Genomic DNA, 17611 nt, shown 5'->3' on the forward strand with positions numbered 1-17611 from the left:
TTATTCGAGATTAGCCAAAGCTCATTAGAGTAAATAATTTTTTTCATAAATTCACCGAATAGCTCAACCTTTTTATTTATTATTTTTTTAAATTCCTGTTTTCGTTATGAGATTATTACTGGTTTTTCAAAAGATTTTATTAATTTATTTATTTCAGAAGATAAAAGATGACAACAATTGTCAACTGAAGGGATCAACATTCTGACTCGCATTATATATAGTATTTATGGTTATAGAGGGAAGACAAGGATCTAGGGCCTGTTACTATTGAAGGCTCTCTTTGTCAAAATTGGCACTTAGAACTAGGTGGCCCTTCCATTGAATTGAATACCACCCACTCTGCACACCATTCATCATTTGAACTTGAGCCCTACGAAAGCTGAGAGTGAGAGAGTTCCAATATATATATAGTCCATACAGATCCATTTATTGAAAGTTGTAACATTAGCTGGCTATGTTTAAGCTTTGTAGCTTTTTCCCTGGATTTGTCTTGCTGGTATGCACTGCATAAATAAATGTACACCCTGCAATTAAGATTATACAGGGGTTGGTATAGTTTTTTTTTTTTTTTTTTTGGTCTCTTAGAAGGATCTGGTAGTTTATGTTTCCACCGTACGTTTAGCAGCTCTTTGCATGTTATTCTTCTTCTTTTTTTTTTTTTAAAAAAAAAATGAGATAATTTCATTTTAAACTCTAGTTTAGGAATAGTCCCAATTAAATCGTACACAGTGTAATTTTAAAAATAAAAAATTAATTCCTATATTTTTTTAAAGTAATAAATTAAACTCTGAAATCAAATTTAATGTAACACCGTCTAACGTTAACTATTGAGAGAGAGAGAGAGAGAGAGAGAGAGCACAAAGTAGATACCAGTGTCAAAGCATGAGATGGAGATATGACGTTTTGTTCTTAAGATAACCATGTGGACAACATCATCAAAACTACGAATATCACAAAAGATGTCCCTAAGGATGTTAAGGAGTGATCTAAAATTGATCTAGATCTCTTTCTAAAACTGAAGAAAAAAAAAATAATAATAATAATAATTTCTACTCTTATGTTTATTTCAACGCGTTCCACCAACTTGTTTAAACGCCACTGATCGGATTACTAAACTTCGCTCTACAAAGTTTCATGTTAAGCGATACGAGGATTTCTACCACCAAGTTATACCCTGCAATGGTAATTTGGATTATCTTAAACTATAGAGTTTAATGTGAAAGTACCAAACATTCTTTTGCCATCTCTTTTAGCTCAAAAAAGGGGGGAAAATGAATGTACGTGCTGAAATTTCAACAGCAATTTCACATTATAGAAAAAACAGCAATTTCACAAATATATTGCTTTTATTTTCACTTTATAATTGTTATTTTAGTTTTTTTTTTTTTTCTTAGAGAAAGAAATTTTATGTACATTTTTTTACGCCAATCCTTTTTAAAAATACTTTTGGCATATTTACTTTCTCTTATTTCTGGCTTTTTTGCTTGTTGTTTGCTTGTTGGCATACTAAGGAAATTCTTTATGCCGAGAAAAAATATGACATTTATTTAGCTTAAATGAATAGTAGACTGTAGAATGTAAAGTGCATATTGTAGGTAAAATGATTCTTCTAATATGGTTAATATTTGCTAATTTGAGAAAAAGTGTACAATCTTTTTATCTTCATTCAGTGGGTTCTAGTTAACTTAACTGGTAATGTTTCTGATGGTTAAATAAGAGATCTGAGGTTTAATCTCCCCTTACACAAAAAATTGATTATTGTCTTGATCTAATGATAAAGAGGTATCTTCGGAAGCGGACATCATAGGTTAAAACTATCTCAAAAAAATTTTACCTTCATTCATGTAAACTAACAATTTTTCAATATTATTTATGAATACTCCGTGAAATTCTGGCCTGATTCTCATCCTCGTTAGTACCACTACAATTTTCCTTTCCATTCTTTTTGTTTTGTGTACGTTTTGGTCAAAGTAAGTTCACAGCTTTCAGTTTCACCCTCTATATATATATAGAGAGAGAGAGAGACTTCTACGTGCAGAAAGATACTTGAACAAGAGGTTAATACAACAATATAGTAGAAATGAAAGCAAACATAGTGCTAGTAATCTTTGTAGCTATACTTTGGCTAACTCACTCCCTCACAGAAGGCAGACCACATTCCAATCACAAGCACCAAGAAAAGAGAAGCAACAGAAACAGAACCAGAACCAGAACCAGAGGCAGAAGCTGCAGCAGTAGTTGTGGGAGAAGAACAAGAGCATCTAATTGTGACCCATTTTACCAATACCTCTTTGATGCCTGTGGCCAATGGCCTTTTCCAACATCTCCTTCCCCAGACAACCCTTTTGACCCAACACCAAGACCATCTCCTTGGCCTAATATTTCACCTCCCTTGCCACCACTTGCGGCTTCTCCTCCACCTATATATATAGTACCATCTCCACCCCCAATTGTGCCCCCACCAGCTCCCATAATATCACCTCCACCACCTTCACCACCCCCACCTTCACCTTCACCACCACCACCTTCACCACCCCCACCTTCTCCACCACCACCTTCACCACCCACCACCACCATCTCCACCACCACCCTCTCCACCTCCACCATTGGTTCCATCACCCCCACCACCACTACTTCTACCCCCACCAATACCTCCATTAGTTTCATCTCCTCTAGTTCCTTCCCCACCACCACCTGATGTTACACCAATATTTCCATGGCTAACACCTCCAGATACTACAAACTCTCCACCACCAGACTTAATTCTCCCACCTCCCATACCAGATTTACCACCAGATGGCTTTACACTATCTCCACCATTTGTCCCATCTTTTTCTATGCCATTATTACCACCACAAGAGCCATTATTTTCATTTTCACCACCAATCATTTCAACCCCACCTGCACCAGACGCTGGTGTAAATCAGCCATTACCACCAGAGCTAATTCTTCCACCTCCCCTACCAGATTTACCACCAGATGGGTTTACACTAGCTCCACCACAGTTTCCAACATTACCACCACAAGATCCATTTTTTTCATTTTCACCACCAATCATATCAACCCCAACAGTACCAGAGACCTTTCTGCCGCCTCCCTTGGTGGATCCTGATGTTCCACAAGAACCTCTTCCGTTTTGGTCCACGCCACCAGCACCTGATATGGTTTTTGATGAACCAGTACAGCCATTAATGTCACCACCGCTTCCTTTCTTGTCTCCTTTTCAGCTTCCACCATAATCTGATTCTCCTCCATTTAAGAACTAAATTGCATCTTCAACCTTTCGTCCACTTCAAATAAATAAGTTGTAACTTGTAAATCACTGAAAACTTTGGCTTGTGAATTAATTTTTCATTTGTTCTGTGATGCATGTTCTCTTATAATGTCTTGTTTGCTGGTTGATGATGACATCTATAGAATAGGATGAGGAGAAATATTGTTAACAAAAACAGTGTGTAGAATATATGACTATATAGTTAAAAAATAAATAAATAAATAAAAAAAGAGGCTGTCCCGTGCAAGCCTCTCATTTTTTACAAGATTTGGAGAGGTAATACCTTACCTTTAATTATTGTTTTTTTAGAAAGTGATTATTGGATTTGAATCCAAAATATGTCTCTTCTGATAGAAGGCAGTTAAAATTGCACCAAGACCCCATCTCTTGGATAACAAATTAACAATTTATAGGTGTCATACATCTCTTGGATACAAATTAACAATATATACGATCAATTTGGAAATTGGTAACTGCAAGCCTCCGAAGTAGTACAGCTAGAGAATAAGGCATAGATGAAGGAGAAGCTTGGTAAAAGGAGCATACTGTTAGAATATGTGCTCTTTAAATCCTATTATATGATACTATGTATGACATTATGTTGTAATTAATAAAGTTGTTTTATTATTATAAAAAATAATAGTAACATAAATATTTGGACATTATCATATAGTCCATGAGATGCATAGTATGTGATCTATGTGATTTAGTCACAGAAAATATAAATTTCAAGTTATTTGTAAACTTAGAATTTTAGTTCGTAATCGATTATGAAATTGGACATTTCATCTGCGAAGACTATAACATATCAATTAAAATGATTTGTCTTGATTATGGAAATGGAGACTTCTAGTTGATATGTTTTAAATGTTAAGACATATTGAACTAGACTGCTGTAAGATTTATTATTCTACTAACGACTGTCAAATGAATAATAAATCTTACGACTTTTGTTTACATCAACTCTTAATCTTGAGAGAATAATGAACCTGATCGTAAAGTATAGGTTACTTTGATATATCAAGAGTGAGATTTAAAGTCACGATCAAAACCTCAATATGTTGAGCAGCCACATTTAGTGTTAAAAGAATATATATTCTCAAGATGAAGTTTATAATCTCTTAACAGAGATATAAAATATTCTCTTGAGATAAGTTTAATGGATTTGGTTATTCAGAGTGTTAGGCCTAATTATTTTAGAAAGGAGTTACTAAAGTATATATTTATGAAATTAGATTTCATAAATATATGATGAATAACTTAAAGGATTAAACCGGGTACTCAAGGATTAAGATGTAATAATCTTCAAAATAGCAGTCAACATTTATGACTTTCTATTACTATGAATATTTTAATGAAGGAGTTGTATGTATAATAAAGTTTTGGGATATAATTTATTAATAAGGCATAGAGTGCAATTATATTTATATAGTGATATTAAATATAATTAATGGTAATTTTGGGCTTGTCAAGAGCTGACAGAAAATCCCAAAACCCATTGGAGCTAGAGTCTTATTTGTCCCTTTTGATCCCACTCCAAGCCGCATACTAAAACCCAATTGGAATAACCCAAAAGGCTAACCCAATTAGATAATCAATTATATATAAGGAGAGAAACATACATAATTTTCAAATGAATGGAAATAGTGTGTATGTGAGTGTAAGCCACTCTCTTATTCTCCATTAAACATATACGCGTAAACTGATTGAGAAACCACACTTCTTTGGCATAAGTGGAATTGGAGTGAAGATTAAAAGTGTTCCCAAGCACTTTTAATCTTTAGTTTTGAATTTTACCACACCAAGGTACGCTCTCTTGTTCTTAAATTCTGAAATTTACATAGTACATGTTATCAATTACGAATGAACTAGATCTGTTAATTTTTCGCTGTGTATGTTTTGTATGCGATACAAACCATGTTTATCCAACACATATATTTTGTTGAGGCCTAGATCTTGGGTCTAGGTGTTAATATATTCAATTCCATTGTTTCTCCTCATAATATATCTATCAAAAGCATTTAAACATCTGAGGTACAAAGTTTAAGCGCTTACATTGTTTAGGAATGAGATGCTAAAGAATTAAACTTTAGTACTTTAACTCACTTCCAAATAGGCAGAGCAATGATAAAAACTGTTAGTCATTTTCGGAGTTTATTCAATTCATTTGCCTTGTCAAAATATGCATTTATGAAGTGCCACATACATTAGACTAAGTAGATAATGAAGAAGGATAGAGTTTCTCGGTAAGTATGTGAGTGTATAAATAATGATGATTTCGAATGAGGGTAGTGGAAGTTGGTGGAAATTCTAGTCAGCTAGCTTACCTGAATCAATCACATGTAATGTACTTGGAGTAATTTTAGAGTTCTTGACCATAATAATTGGCTTAGGACACGTTCAAGCTGTGTATGCCATTGCCAGCATAAAAGCAATGGGCACTGCTTTGGTTAGGGAATTACTAATAGAATTGGAAATAGGTCTAAATCTTGAGGAATGGGTTGTTGGGCTTACATACGTTGTTGATCATATTCGTTGAGAATGAGGTTACTGGGATCGGGCACCCATAAATTGGTCAGGAAAAAATGGGTGTCCTTCAAACATATTTTCAATTTGGAAGCTTTTGCGGGTTACTTTTTCTTCCCTCTCATGGTACACTAATCAAATTTTATATAAAAAAGTTGTGTAATTCCACAGTAGTGTTTATTTGGTTTTTCTATGTTTGTTTAGTCCTAGATTAATGGACAAGATTAGAGTAGAAATAAATTAGGCCCCTCTTATATATGAATGCTTGAGTTTAAATATATGAATCAACCGTGCACTACAAAAAACAAGGGCTATAGTGGTGTTTTTCAAACACCACTATAAGCAAACACCACTATAAGTCATAAAAAGGTCATTACAAGTCCTTTTGGACTATAATGACGTTCTCTATAGTGGAGCCACAAAACCCCACAAATGTACCATAACTATAGACCTATAGCGGCGTTTTACAAAAACGCCATTATAGGTCCATACCCTATAGTGGTACTTATAGTGGCATTTTTAAAAAGCTGCTATAAACCCTTATATTTTTTTTTAAAAATTTGGCTATAGCAGCATTTCAAAATGCCAATATAGCCAACAACCACAAAAAAAATTTAGTGAATTGCAAAACATAATTTCATATATATTAAATAGATTTTAAAATTAATGAAATATAAAATTAAATGCTTTCAAATTTTAAAAATTAAAATTTCAATTTTAATTAAATTAAGAAATACAAAACAAAAAACAAAATAAAACAAAACAATATATATATATCTATATAAGAACACAAACCCAGAAAAGTTAAACATAGGAACACAACACAGAATACAAACACAACATGCTCCAAAATACAAGAACACAAACCTATAAAATCTCGTCTCCTTCAACGAAACCAGCCCAAATCCAATACCAAATGCATTCAAGAAACCAACCCAAACACAAGAGTACAAGCTCAAGAACACAAACCCAGGTTTAAACATAAGCACAAGATCAGAAACACAAGAGCACAAATCCAAGAACACAAACCCAAATTTCAACATAAGCACAAGATTAGAAACATGACCACAGATCCAAAAAATTCAAAATCAAAACCCAAATTCAAATCAAGATATAAACACGTTTATAATAGAATATCCACTTCATTCAAAATGTTCATCATTTCCTCCATTTTCTTATTAGCCAAACAGGAAAAAAAAAAAAAAAAAAAAAAAAAAAAAAAAAAAAAAAAAAAAAAAAAAACTAGATCTATTGACCAAAGAAACACAAAAAATCAAAGAGAGAGAGATAAAGGGGAGGGGAATGGGAAAGGGAACACGTATAACCATCGTCGGTTTGAGTTGGCCAAGGGCAAATTAGCATCGGTGGGTTGAGAAGGGAGGGCTAGGCTTCGCAGCTCAGTGTTGGCGAGAAAGTTTGCAAATCGGTGTTGGTACTGGTGGGTTGGTGGTGTGGAGTGGATAGTGGGTTGATGTCAACGGCATGGAGTGAGAGAGAGTGACAAAGTGAGAGTGTTAGAGAGTGAGAGAGGTTCTTTTTTTTTTTTTTTTTGATAATCAAAGAGTGAGAGAGTTAGAGTTAGAGAGTGAAAGATGAGATATTTTGAAAATTTTTGGTAATTTTCAATTGCTTTTTTTTTTTTGGGCTGGACCTATAGTGTGTGTATATGTGTGTGTGTATATATATTCAGGTTCAGCTATGGTGGCGCTTTCCAAACGCTGCTATAGGTCACTTCAATTTTATTTTTTAGGTAGGACCTATAGTGGCACTTTCCAAAATCCACTATAGGTCCTTGTAAGACCAGGACCTATAATGGTGTTTTTGAAACAATGCTATAAACCCTTTCAAACGCTGTTATAAGCCCAGTGTTTTAAAATACCACTATAGACCCTTCAAAACGCAACTATAGAAAACCTGTAGTGGCATTTTTCAAAAACGCCATTATAGGGTACTTATAGTGTCGTTTTTTTATAAACGCCACTAAAAAAAAGGCTGCTATAGGCCTTGATTTTTGTAGTGCCATTGTGGACTAAATGGAGTTGCCACCTAGATTAGGTCTAGAAACCATAAATATAGTTCCCTTATGTGGAAGGACTAGTCTTACTACTAGAGTATGGGTTCAGAATTTATATATGGGGGTGGGAAGGTGTTAGGCACCCAACCCCACCCGACCCATGGATCGGCTTCCAGTCATTGTGTCTTACATCTTAATTTTATTAAATACTTATTCAATATTGTTATCTATACTCACACATACACATACATCTAGCAATCAACATAGCATCAATCATCCCAAAAACCCTAACATACATCTATTATGGCAACTCACATCAAGCCTAGCATATATCTATCGTGCATAGCATATCATCTCATACAAGGCAGCAAACAACAAGATATCACAAGGGTTGAAACATAGACATGGCTATATCAAAGAAACATGTGATTGCATTCTAGACATCAAGAACACATCATCCAACCAAGCATGTTCATGTGGATGCATGACTTACCTTACTTACCTTACTGCATCTTAGCACCTATGCATCAATGAATGGACATGTGAATGCATGTTCATAGTACTAAAGCAAGAAAAGAAAAAGAAAACCCTAATCTAGCATGTTAAAGACAAACAAACAATTAAACATATGAAACAAAAGCTCAAAAGAATGAAAACATGGAAAAGAGTCTAAACCGCATAATCAAGCCTATGTGCATAGGCAAGATTATGCGCATGTGGGTTTCTGCCCAGAAGCCCTAGAAACATAGCAAGCAGGGCAAGGTTCCAAAACACAAATTCTAACAACCTAACAAGTTTTTAATATAAAAATAAACAACCTAAACTAACAACAAAAATATCCAAAATAAACAAAACAAAATCTATTCCTAAACATGCATTGGATCTAATTAACAACGAATAAGAACACACTTAACATATCAAAACATGCTCATCAAAATATCCAAACATTCAACTCTCTAATCAAAATATGGTGAGACACAACAAATCAAAATCAATCATATTTCTAGTGAATATACAACATATAAATCAATTAAGAACAACAAGAACAAGTCATGAAAAGATCCAATTCAAGGAAAAGTCATGAAGGGAGATTCACCTTGCTTATGGAAACACACTTGATTGATATTTAACCGGCCCCTCAGTACCTACAACACAAAGATTAAGTTGAGAGAACAAGAGAATTAAAGAATACAATAGTTTTTGATAATCACAACTCAAGAGCAAGATTAGTTTTGAAAAAGGTTTTGAGAAATCAAATTGGAAAAATAGTTTCTGCCTTAGAACTAATTAAAGAGAGGTTTTTAATTTGTCAAAAACATGCAAATGTGCTCTGTGGGAGTTTTGAAAAAGAGAATTAGGGTTTTAGAAAAGATGGAGGCTAAAAAATGACTCTCTCTAGCTAGGGTTTTGATTGGAGGCATAAGATGAGTTTTTTTAGGTTAAAATTAGGATTTTCAGATTTTTTTAATGATCTTTGGACGTTCTCAAGGGTCCATGGGCCTGCCCACATCAAAGCATTATGTTTTGGGCCCTTAAAATATAGTTTTAGAACCAAGAAAAACGGACTGCCTAGTTGGCCCAACTTCAAATGATTATAACTTACTCAATATAAGTCCAAATTAAGCAAAATTTGTGTTCAAATTGAAGCCCATGATGTCTACTTTCCAATGAAATAAACTTCACTTAGTAAATCTATCTGGATCAAAAGTTATGGTCAAAACAGTGAGCAAAAATCATTTTTAAGTATTGATTTCAAAGTGATTTAAGCACTTTTGAGTTGTGATTACTTCCAAACTATTGTGAACTCTTTAATTACACTTGGTTGACATATGTCAAGTTCATTATTGGGGCTAGGGACCAAAATTTATTAACGGGTACAAAATGCGGTGTCTACAGCCACTTCCATGATTAAGATGAATCATCTTAGTTAATACATGGTATTCATAGATAAAAAACTCAATTTCATGACCGACTATGGATTAGGGTTTTTGAGTTTACAAGGAAGTTGTAATTTAGATTTTCTAATTGCAAGTCTTATCCCCATACCTAAATCACATACAATACATCTCATATACTTTAAAATAATTTCCAAATATTCATTCTAAAATAATCTGAGAAAATAAAAAATAAAATCTTTATTTTGGATCCATGAATCATGTATATATGTGTTATGATAGCAATCTAGAATAGGTGTTATCATGTGTGAGGGAAAATCTATAGAAAGATCTTCCGTGAGAGAAAGAAGGAAATGAGCACGAGGCCCAATGATGGTGTTATAGTGTGACCATTGAGTGTGTACAAATGCCATCACCATATTAAGTATCCGTGGACACTTAGCAAACTCGGTTATGGAGAAATTTAGGGTACCTCCCCACAATATGGCCTTTTCATAGAAGAGTAAGGCCAACTTGTCTCTAGAGATAGAAGAGAGACACTCATGACTAGGGTAATTCGGATGATCCACCCTAGAGACACCAGACACGTAGTACCTCGAAAATGAGCTCCGGAGTAACTACGAAAGTCAGACAAAATGACCTAGCGTTCCGAATGAATTGCCCAATCAGCAAAATTCTCAAGGAATTCATCTCATGCCTTCTCATCACGGAACCAAACAAAATCAGAAAGGAAGGAGGAAGAGGAACCACGATGTATCGGGTTCTTAGATTGGACAGATTTCTTAGGTACCATGAGAAAGAGACTAAATGAGAGAGAGAGAGAGAGAGAGAGAGAGAGAGAGAGAGAGAGAGAGAGAGAGAGAGAGAGAGAGAGAGAGAGAGAGAGAGAGAGAGAGAGAGAGAGAGAAGAAAGACAGAGAACATAACAAGACATAAGGCATAGGAAAGAAGAAAAAAATGTGCAATGCATGATAATGCATGAACATGTTACATGTTAAAGAAATTGCATCATGGGTGGAACCCAATCCAAAGTACAGCACTCACATTGGATAATCAAGCACACAACCTAGAATGCATGAAAACATGATTATAATGACAAAGAATGCAATGCATGAGCATGTGAGATCAAATTAGTAACACCCAACCCAAAATTTTTTTCAAAACCACAAAAACCCCAAAATTTTCCCAAAAACTTGAAAACCTAGGTTTAAATGCATGAAATGCATCAAGAAAGATGAAGAAATTGAAAGCACTTACCAAGTGAAAGAAGTTTGAATTAGGCTGAAAACTTGAAAGGAGGAAGGTTTTTGGTGAAAACGTTAGGTTTGGATCGAGAGAGAAAAGAGAGAGAGACCGAGATATTTGATTTTGCACAAAACCGAGTCAGACCTCAGATATATATATATATATATATAAACGCAACTCGATAGATTGAGAAAGTATCGAGCTTCTATCGAGAACAAAATCTTGATAGATTGAGAGGTATTGAGGAGGTATCGAGCATCTATAAAGCAGATAGAGACTTCAAAGAATTGGCTTGATGGATCGGGCTATCTATCGAGAGGTATCCAGAACAAACCCAGAAAGCTCGATAAAAGAGGCATGTATCGAGAAGCTACCAATGAGGTTTTGAGCTACTATCGAAAGGCTTGAAAGGGATTTTTCAAGGAGGAGAAGCAGCATAAGATGAATGCAAACAAGATAGACACCAAAACAAGCAATCAAAGAGCATGTTAAGCATAAGAACACATCCTCAACTCTAGATGCAAAGCATTCCTAGATCAAAAACACATTAAATAAGTCTAACCAATTTTATTGCAAAAAAATGTTTAGACAGTTTAGAAAGCATATACTACCACATGTATCCCTTATGATGGTCAAATCACATTATACCTATGCAATAGTATCAAGAGTAGCAAAGAGTACACGTGTTGTGTGTGGAACTTTTGAAAGAGAGCATAAGTAAATCATTATATGATGGGGACCATCACCTTTGAGGTACATCATATAAGTCTCACATCTCCTAGAAACATGCTTACAACCATAGTAAAAGCATTTTGATTCTTTTTTCTTTTCATGTTCTTTGCATATTTTTCTTTTAAGCATATCATGCATAGGCATATAGGAGAGAGAAAAGAAAATACCCAATTTCGTAAACTAAACATCCTAATTTTGCTGTGCAAGTGCTACACCTTATTGAGCACGGTTTTTATGAATTACACACATATGTTTTATAATTGACGAGTTTTAATGATGAGATGGTTATTTATACCTTTCTCTTAGGATTTTCTAGTCCTTCCCGCAAAAAGAGTGATTTAAGATATGAAAGATAAGAGATCAACCAAATCATACAAATCACATAAGAGAGCCATAAATCTCACATTGCTTAGTTGTGCATGAAGATGCTCATCTAAGCTACAAGAGATACAAAGTTGAGAAACTTTGTTTCAAATGCCATCCAAGGTACACAAGTATCAATATACACAAATACACACTGTTTTTGTATTTTTCTGATTTTTCTATTTTTTTATTAAAAACAAACAAAAACACACAAAAAAACAAGCATATAAAAAGAAAACATAAAAACTAGATTGACTCAAAACAGAAAACATAAACCAACAACCACACAAGTAGCAGGGGAGAGAAGTGATAGAATCATTTGAAGTCCTTTTCCTTCTAGATGGGAGACCTAGATGGATCCTTTCTTTTGCATGAACCTTTGTTCAGAAGGATAAGAAGGAGAATTGAAACCATTGAAGTTCGAAAGAAACATGACAGCCTTAAGAAGTTCTCCAAGAGGAGCTAAAGAAAGTGAAAGTTGAAGTTGATTTTAGTTCCCCAGAGATGACACACTATTACTTTGTTGAGTGTCTAACCACTTATAGAAATTTGGACGAGTGCGCATAGATGCTCCATATTAGTGACAGAAATTAGGCTTCTTTGGTTAAGACTTCTTATTGGTGGAGCAACGATTATTCTACTTAGTCTCTTTCTTACCAACCTTAGGGGGTGCTCGTAGAATGGATTTTCCCTTATCCCTTTTATCTTCACTCACATTTTTAGTTTTAGAATCAGTTTCCTCAGAGTTATCATTATTAGTAGAGGGAACAAAAATAACTCTATTTAAAGCATTAGAAGAGGTATTGCAAGAGGAGAGAAAGTGATCATACCCGAAACTTGTTTTATCAAATGTAGACTTCTAGAAGTTTAGCATTTCATCCAGTTTGGCACTTGAAGTCCTTTCCAGTTGTGCTATAACCTAAAACAGTTCAACATCTAGTTTCTTGGCCTTTTCAACAAGAAGATTGTTCTCAAAATCTCAGTGCTCTAATGGTTTGATTAACTTCATCAACCTTGGTGGAGAGTTCCTCACGTTCCAACTCCACTTCACTAAGCTTTCTCATAGCCAACCTATAAAGTTTCTCATGCTTCTCAGAGACCATGTACAACTTAGTGTATGTAGTGTGGATGTCATCCTGATCATCCGTCTTCTCAAACTTTGATTCTATCAGCTTTTCTTCCTCATCAATTAGGTCTACTACTTCCTCAAGAGACTCAACAGTAGGTGTGAAAGCACTCACTATCCCACCTTGGTCACTTCATCAGAATCTACTTCTGGTTTTGTATCACTTAAGGTGGCAGTCAAGGCTTTGCTTTTGCCAATGAATTTGAGATATATGGGACACTCTCACTTCATGTGTCCAAATCCTTGACACCCATAACACTTTGATCCAACAAGAATACTATTGCTTTGACCAGCATCCTTGAATTCTCTCTTGCCTTTGTCTTGGGACTTGAATTGAGAGAATGCAGACTGTTTGCGTTCCTTATCACCTGCTTTGACATTCGTATTTTTGATAACTTCTTGAATTTTCTAGCGATATAAGATTTTAACTTGGTTTCCTCATCTTCAGACGACTCATCGTTATCATCATTCTTAGTCTTCACGCCCATGTTCTTGCCTTTACTACCCTTGCCAACCCTAGTTCATAGGTTTGCAAGTTTCCTATAAGCTCTGTCAAAGGAATAGAGTCAATATCTTTTGATTCTTCAATGGCAATGATCTTGGCATGGAATCTTTCCGGAAGAGATCTGAGGATCGTCCTGACAATCTTGGGCTCTGAAATCTGTTCTCCAAGATTGAAGGCTGATTTCATTATGTCCTTGAGCTTGGCATAGAATTCATCAAATGACTCATCCTAATTCATCCTTATTTCCTCAAAACTGGTAGAAAGCCTTTGGAGCTTGGAGTTTTTAACAGCTTTTGCGCCCTCGTAGGAATTCTGAAGAATAGTCCATGCTTCCTTCGCATTGTCAATGGAAGAGATCTTCTTGAATTCTTCATTGGTCGCAGAACTAAACAGAGCATTCCGTGCTCTACTGTTAAAATTTATAGTTTTGATCTTGGTATCATAGATAAAATAAAAAAATAAAAAAATAAAACTCAATTTCATCACTAACTATGGGTTAGGGTTTTTGAGTTTACAGGGAAGTTGTAATTTAGATTTTCTAATTGCAAATCTTATCCCCATACCTAAATCACATACAATATATCTCATGTACTTTAAAATAATTTCCAAATATTCATTCTAAAACAATCTGAGAAAATAAAATAAAATCTTTATGTTGGATCCATGAATCATGTATATATGGATTTCCTAAAAATAAATATTGTTAGACAATGGTGTTGCATTCCACGATTTAGTATTTCTTTAATATAAAGGCATAATAATTTGCTTCATACTATCCGAAAAAAAAAATAAAAATAAAAAATTTTTATTTTTATTTTTATTTTTATTTTTTATTTTTTATTTTTAGAAAAAGAAACAACTACTATAATTGATTGAATTACCAAATCTAACATGAAATTAAAACTTGCAAATGACAAAATTTTTTGGCCTGAAACATGTAAACAACGACATAGCTCCATGACTCAAATATAGAATAATAAAATTAGGTAATACAATGTTGGGTTAAGATAACTTGACCCCAATTAACTAATTTAATTACCCAAGTTGATTAATTAGGTTCAATTACATGCAAATTGTGAAGGCTCCAACAAATCACCAAAAATACTAAATGCAGTGGAAAATAAATTTGACAACGTGATTTGTTGACAAATAGGGAAAACCTTGCAAAGCAAAAACCCCACCAAGTGATTTTGAGGTCTCCACTCCCAAGAATCCACTAATCAACAATCAAACGGTTACAAGTATAAGAAATCTTACCAACTACCCTAACCTATCCCGAAATATCAACCTATAGTTGAACCTTCATTATAATACCCAATTGGACTTGATCTTGTAGTAGCCTTATTTCCCTTGATGCACAAACCTCCAATTTGTAACTAACCCTTTGCATGGATCCTAATACGTGACTAACTCCAGCAACTTGAATAGATGTTGTTGGCTGCAAAGTTCTTCACTTCATCAATAATGAAGATATGGAAGCACTCGGTTACAAAACCCTATGACATACAAACGCAGTAGCTTCTCACAGAGAAAATAAGTCTCTTAGTCTTTGTATCCGTGTGTGACGGCTCCTAAAATAAGCCTTATATATGTCTAGGGTTGTGAAAAACGAAACCCTAAACAAATACAAAAGCCTGGGCCAGATTTCAAATCTAAAAATTCTAAAATCGTAATTCTCGATAGATTGAGCTGCTGTCGAGCTATCTATCGAGTTTTACATTAAGTCTCGATAGCAGGCATCTGTCGAGCTATCTGCCGAGACTTAATAAACAATTTTTCTACACTTGCTTCTTGAACCAATCTTCATGTCTTTAATACTTGACTTGAACAACATGTTTCTTGAAGTACTAAACCCATCTTAGATTTACACAATTATAAGTAAAGTGCATTTTTTCAAAGGATTATTGTTACAAAACATATGACCTTAACATATTATATCCTTAGAAATTATTGTTACATAACTCAAAACAACACAATCTAAAACAAATAGACACTTGAACAACTTCATATAGTATATCTAGTTTAAAACAAATAGACACTTGAACAACTTTATATAGCATATCTAGCCCTACACCAGTGCTAACATTCTTCCAGTTATTTGATATCAAACCATTGTAAAGGTTTGTCGATTTTGGACACAGAAGGGCCAACTTTCGACCTTGAGGAGGAATTGGCTACGCCAGAATACATCATTGCTGGTAAATTCTATACAAGAAGGGCTTTGAATATGGAAGCTATAGCTTCGACTTTTATGCCATTGTGGAGATCCAGGAATGGCTTCAAAGTCAAAAATATGGGAAACCACATAGTCCTCTTCACGTTTGATAATAAACATGAAGTAGACTCCATTCTTTCAAATGAACCTTGGAGCTTTGACAAGCACCTTTTGGTGCTGCAACGTTACGACAAGGATGAGCCAATTGAGGATTTAAAATTTAATAGTACAACGTTTTGGGTGCAGGTACATGACATCCCAGTGCGGTTCATGAACCCAAAGGTGGCGGAAGGGATTTGTAGTACTGTGGGCACGGTTGTCCGGAAGTCTGAGACGGAGATGAATGGGGGGAGTTTTATGAGGGTAAGAGTCAACGTGGATATCACTCGTCCACTAAGTCGAGGAAGAATGGTATCAGTTGGACAAGGCAGAGAAAAGTGGGTCTCTTTCAAATATGAGCGCCAACCTAATATTTGCTATTGGTGCGGCTGTCTTAACCATGATGATAGGGATTGTGAGGTATGGCTTGATAGTGAAGGCTCCCTAAAAGTTGAAGAACAGAAATTTGGTCCTTGGCTTCGTGCTCCACCTGTACGTCGAGTACAAAAAAAACGTAATCTCAGTGCCCGAAATTTTTCACAAAAAGAAAGGAAGCACGTCTACTCAAACAGCTCCGGTTCAGTCAAGGCAAGCTCTGGCAAAGTCCACGATGTCCTCGGCAGCTCAAACAACACCAGCTGACGTGGACCATTGCAACGTGGAATCATCAATGGACCATTTAAGTGGATCGATTACAACTGATGCACTTAACTCTCCAACGGTTTTTGAGCAGAGCAATCTTCAGGATGGTCCGTTGGAGAATAAATTAGAGAGAGAGGTAGGTGCTGTAGAGAAGAATGATGAGCCACCTGTAGGGGAACGGATTGCCAGCCCACCAGGAATTAATCCGCATTTACGCCCTTCCAATAATGACCCGGATCAAGCTATGAAATCAAGGGAATCAACGCAAAAGGAAACTTTCCTTTCTGAGATTGCTGAAATTGATGAGGGGCTGTCTAAATTAAAGGCCGGGCCAATTACAGTAACCGACTCTTTGAATGCTGAAGCTCCAATCAATGTGCACGTGCCTAGTGAGGAAGTAAAGGAGGCGGCTAGGGTTTCTCAAGTCCTAGAGAGTGTCTATCATGCAAACCCACGTGCAGCAACTACTGAAGTACAGAATATTCCATCTCCACGGCAACAAGGGTCATGGAAGAGGTTGAACAGAGCTGATGGACCCAGCAAGCTGATCGGAAAATCCAACACTATTGAATCGGTGCTATCAAGCAAAAGAGTGTATGAGGAACTATCCAATCCCAATGGTTTACCAAGCAAAAAACGCGCGGTTTCTATTGAGATTATTTCTTCAAAGTTGGCGGAGGCTAATGCTCAGCCCCGCCTTACACAATGAGTCTCTTAGTTTGGAACTGTCGTGGGCTTGAGAACCCACGTACAGTGAGAGAGCTTGGAGATTACATTCGGGCAAAAGATCTTGCTGTTGTGTTTTTAGCCGAGACATGGACAGACGATGCAAGGCTAGATGAAGTGTTACGAAATTTTAGTTTCAGAAATAAATGGTCAGTTCCTGGTGGCCAAAGAGGTGGTGGTTTGGTTTTGTTGTGGAAGGAAGATATTCAAGTCTCAGTGGAAGATTCATCAAAGTATTGTATTGATGTA

The 17611-nt window shown here is 35.4% G+C and overlaps 2 protein-coding genes across 2 annotated transcripts; both read left to right on the forward strand.

The window, feature by feature from the left end:
- Positions 1-2676: 2676 nt before the first annotated feature.
- LOC115989611 (leucine-rich repeat extensin-like protein 3) lies at positions 2677-3435 on the forward strand. Its single transcript, XM_031113394.1, has one exon. The coding sequence runs from the start codon at positions 2838-2840 to the stop codon at positions 3237-3239; it is 402 nt and encodes a 133-aa protein (XP_030969254.1). The 5' UTR covers positions 2677-2837; the 3' UTR covers positions 3240-3435.
- A 10736-nt stretch (positions 3436-14171) lies between these two features.
- LOC115990400 lies at positions 14172-17345 on the forward strand. The gene is made up of 3 exons (XM_031114236.1): positions 14172-14175; positions 15801-16486; positions 16728-17345. Exons 1-3 carry the CDS (start codon positions 14172-14174, stop codon positions 17343-17345), a joined length of 1308 nt encoding a protein of 435 aa, XP_030970096.1.
- Positions 17346-17611: the final 266 nt, after the last annotated feature.

Source organism: Quercus lobata, chromosome 5 (genome assembly GCF_001633185.2).
Source record: "Quercus lobata isolate SW786 chromosome 5, ValleyOak3.0 Primary Assembly, whole genome shotgun sequence".
NCBI lineage: Eukaryota > Viridiplantae > Streptophyta > Magnoliopsida > Fagales > Fagaceae > Quercus > Quercus lobata.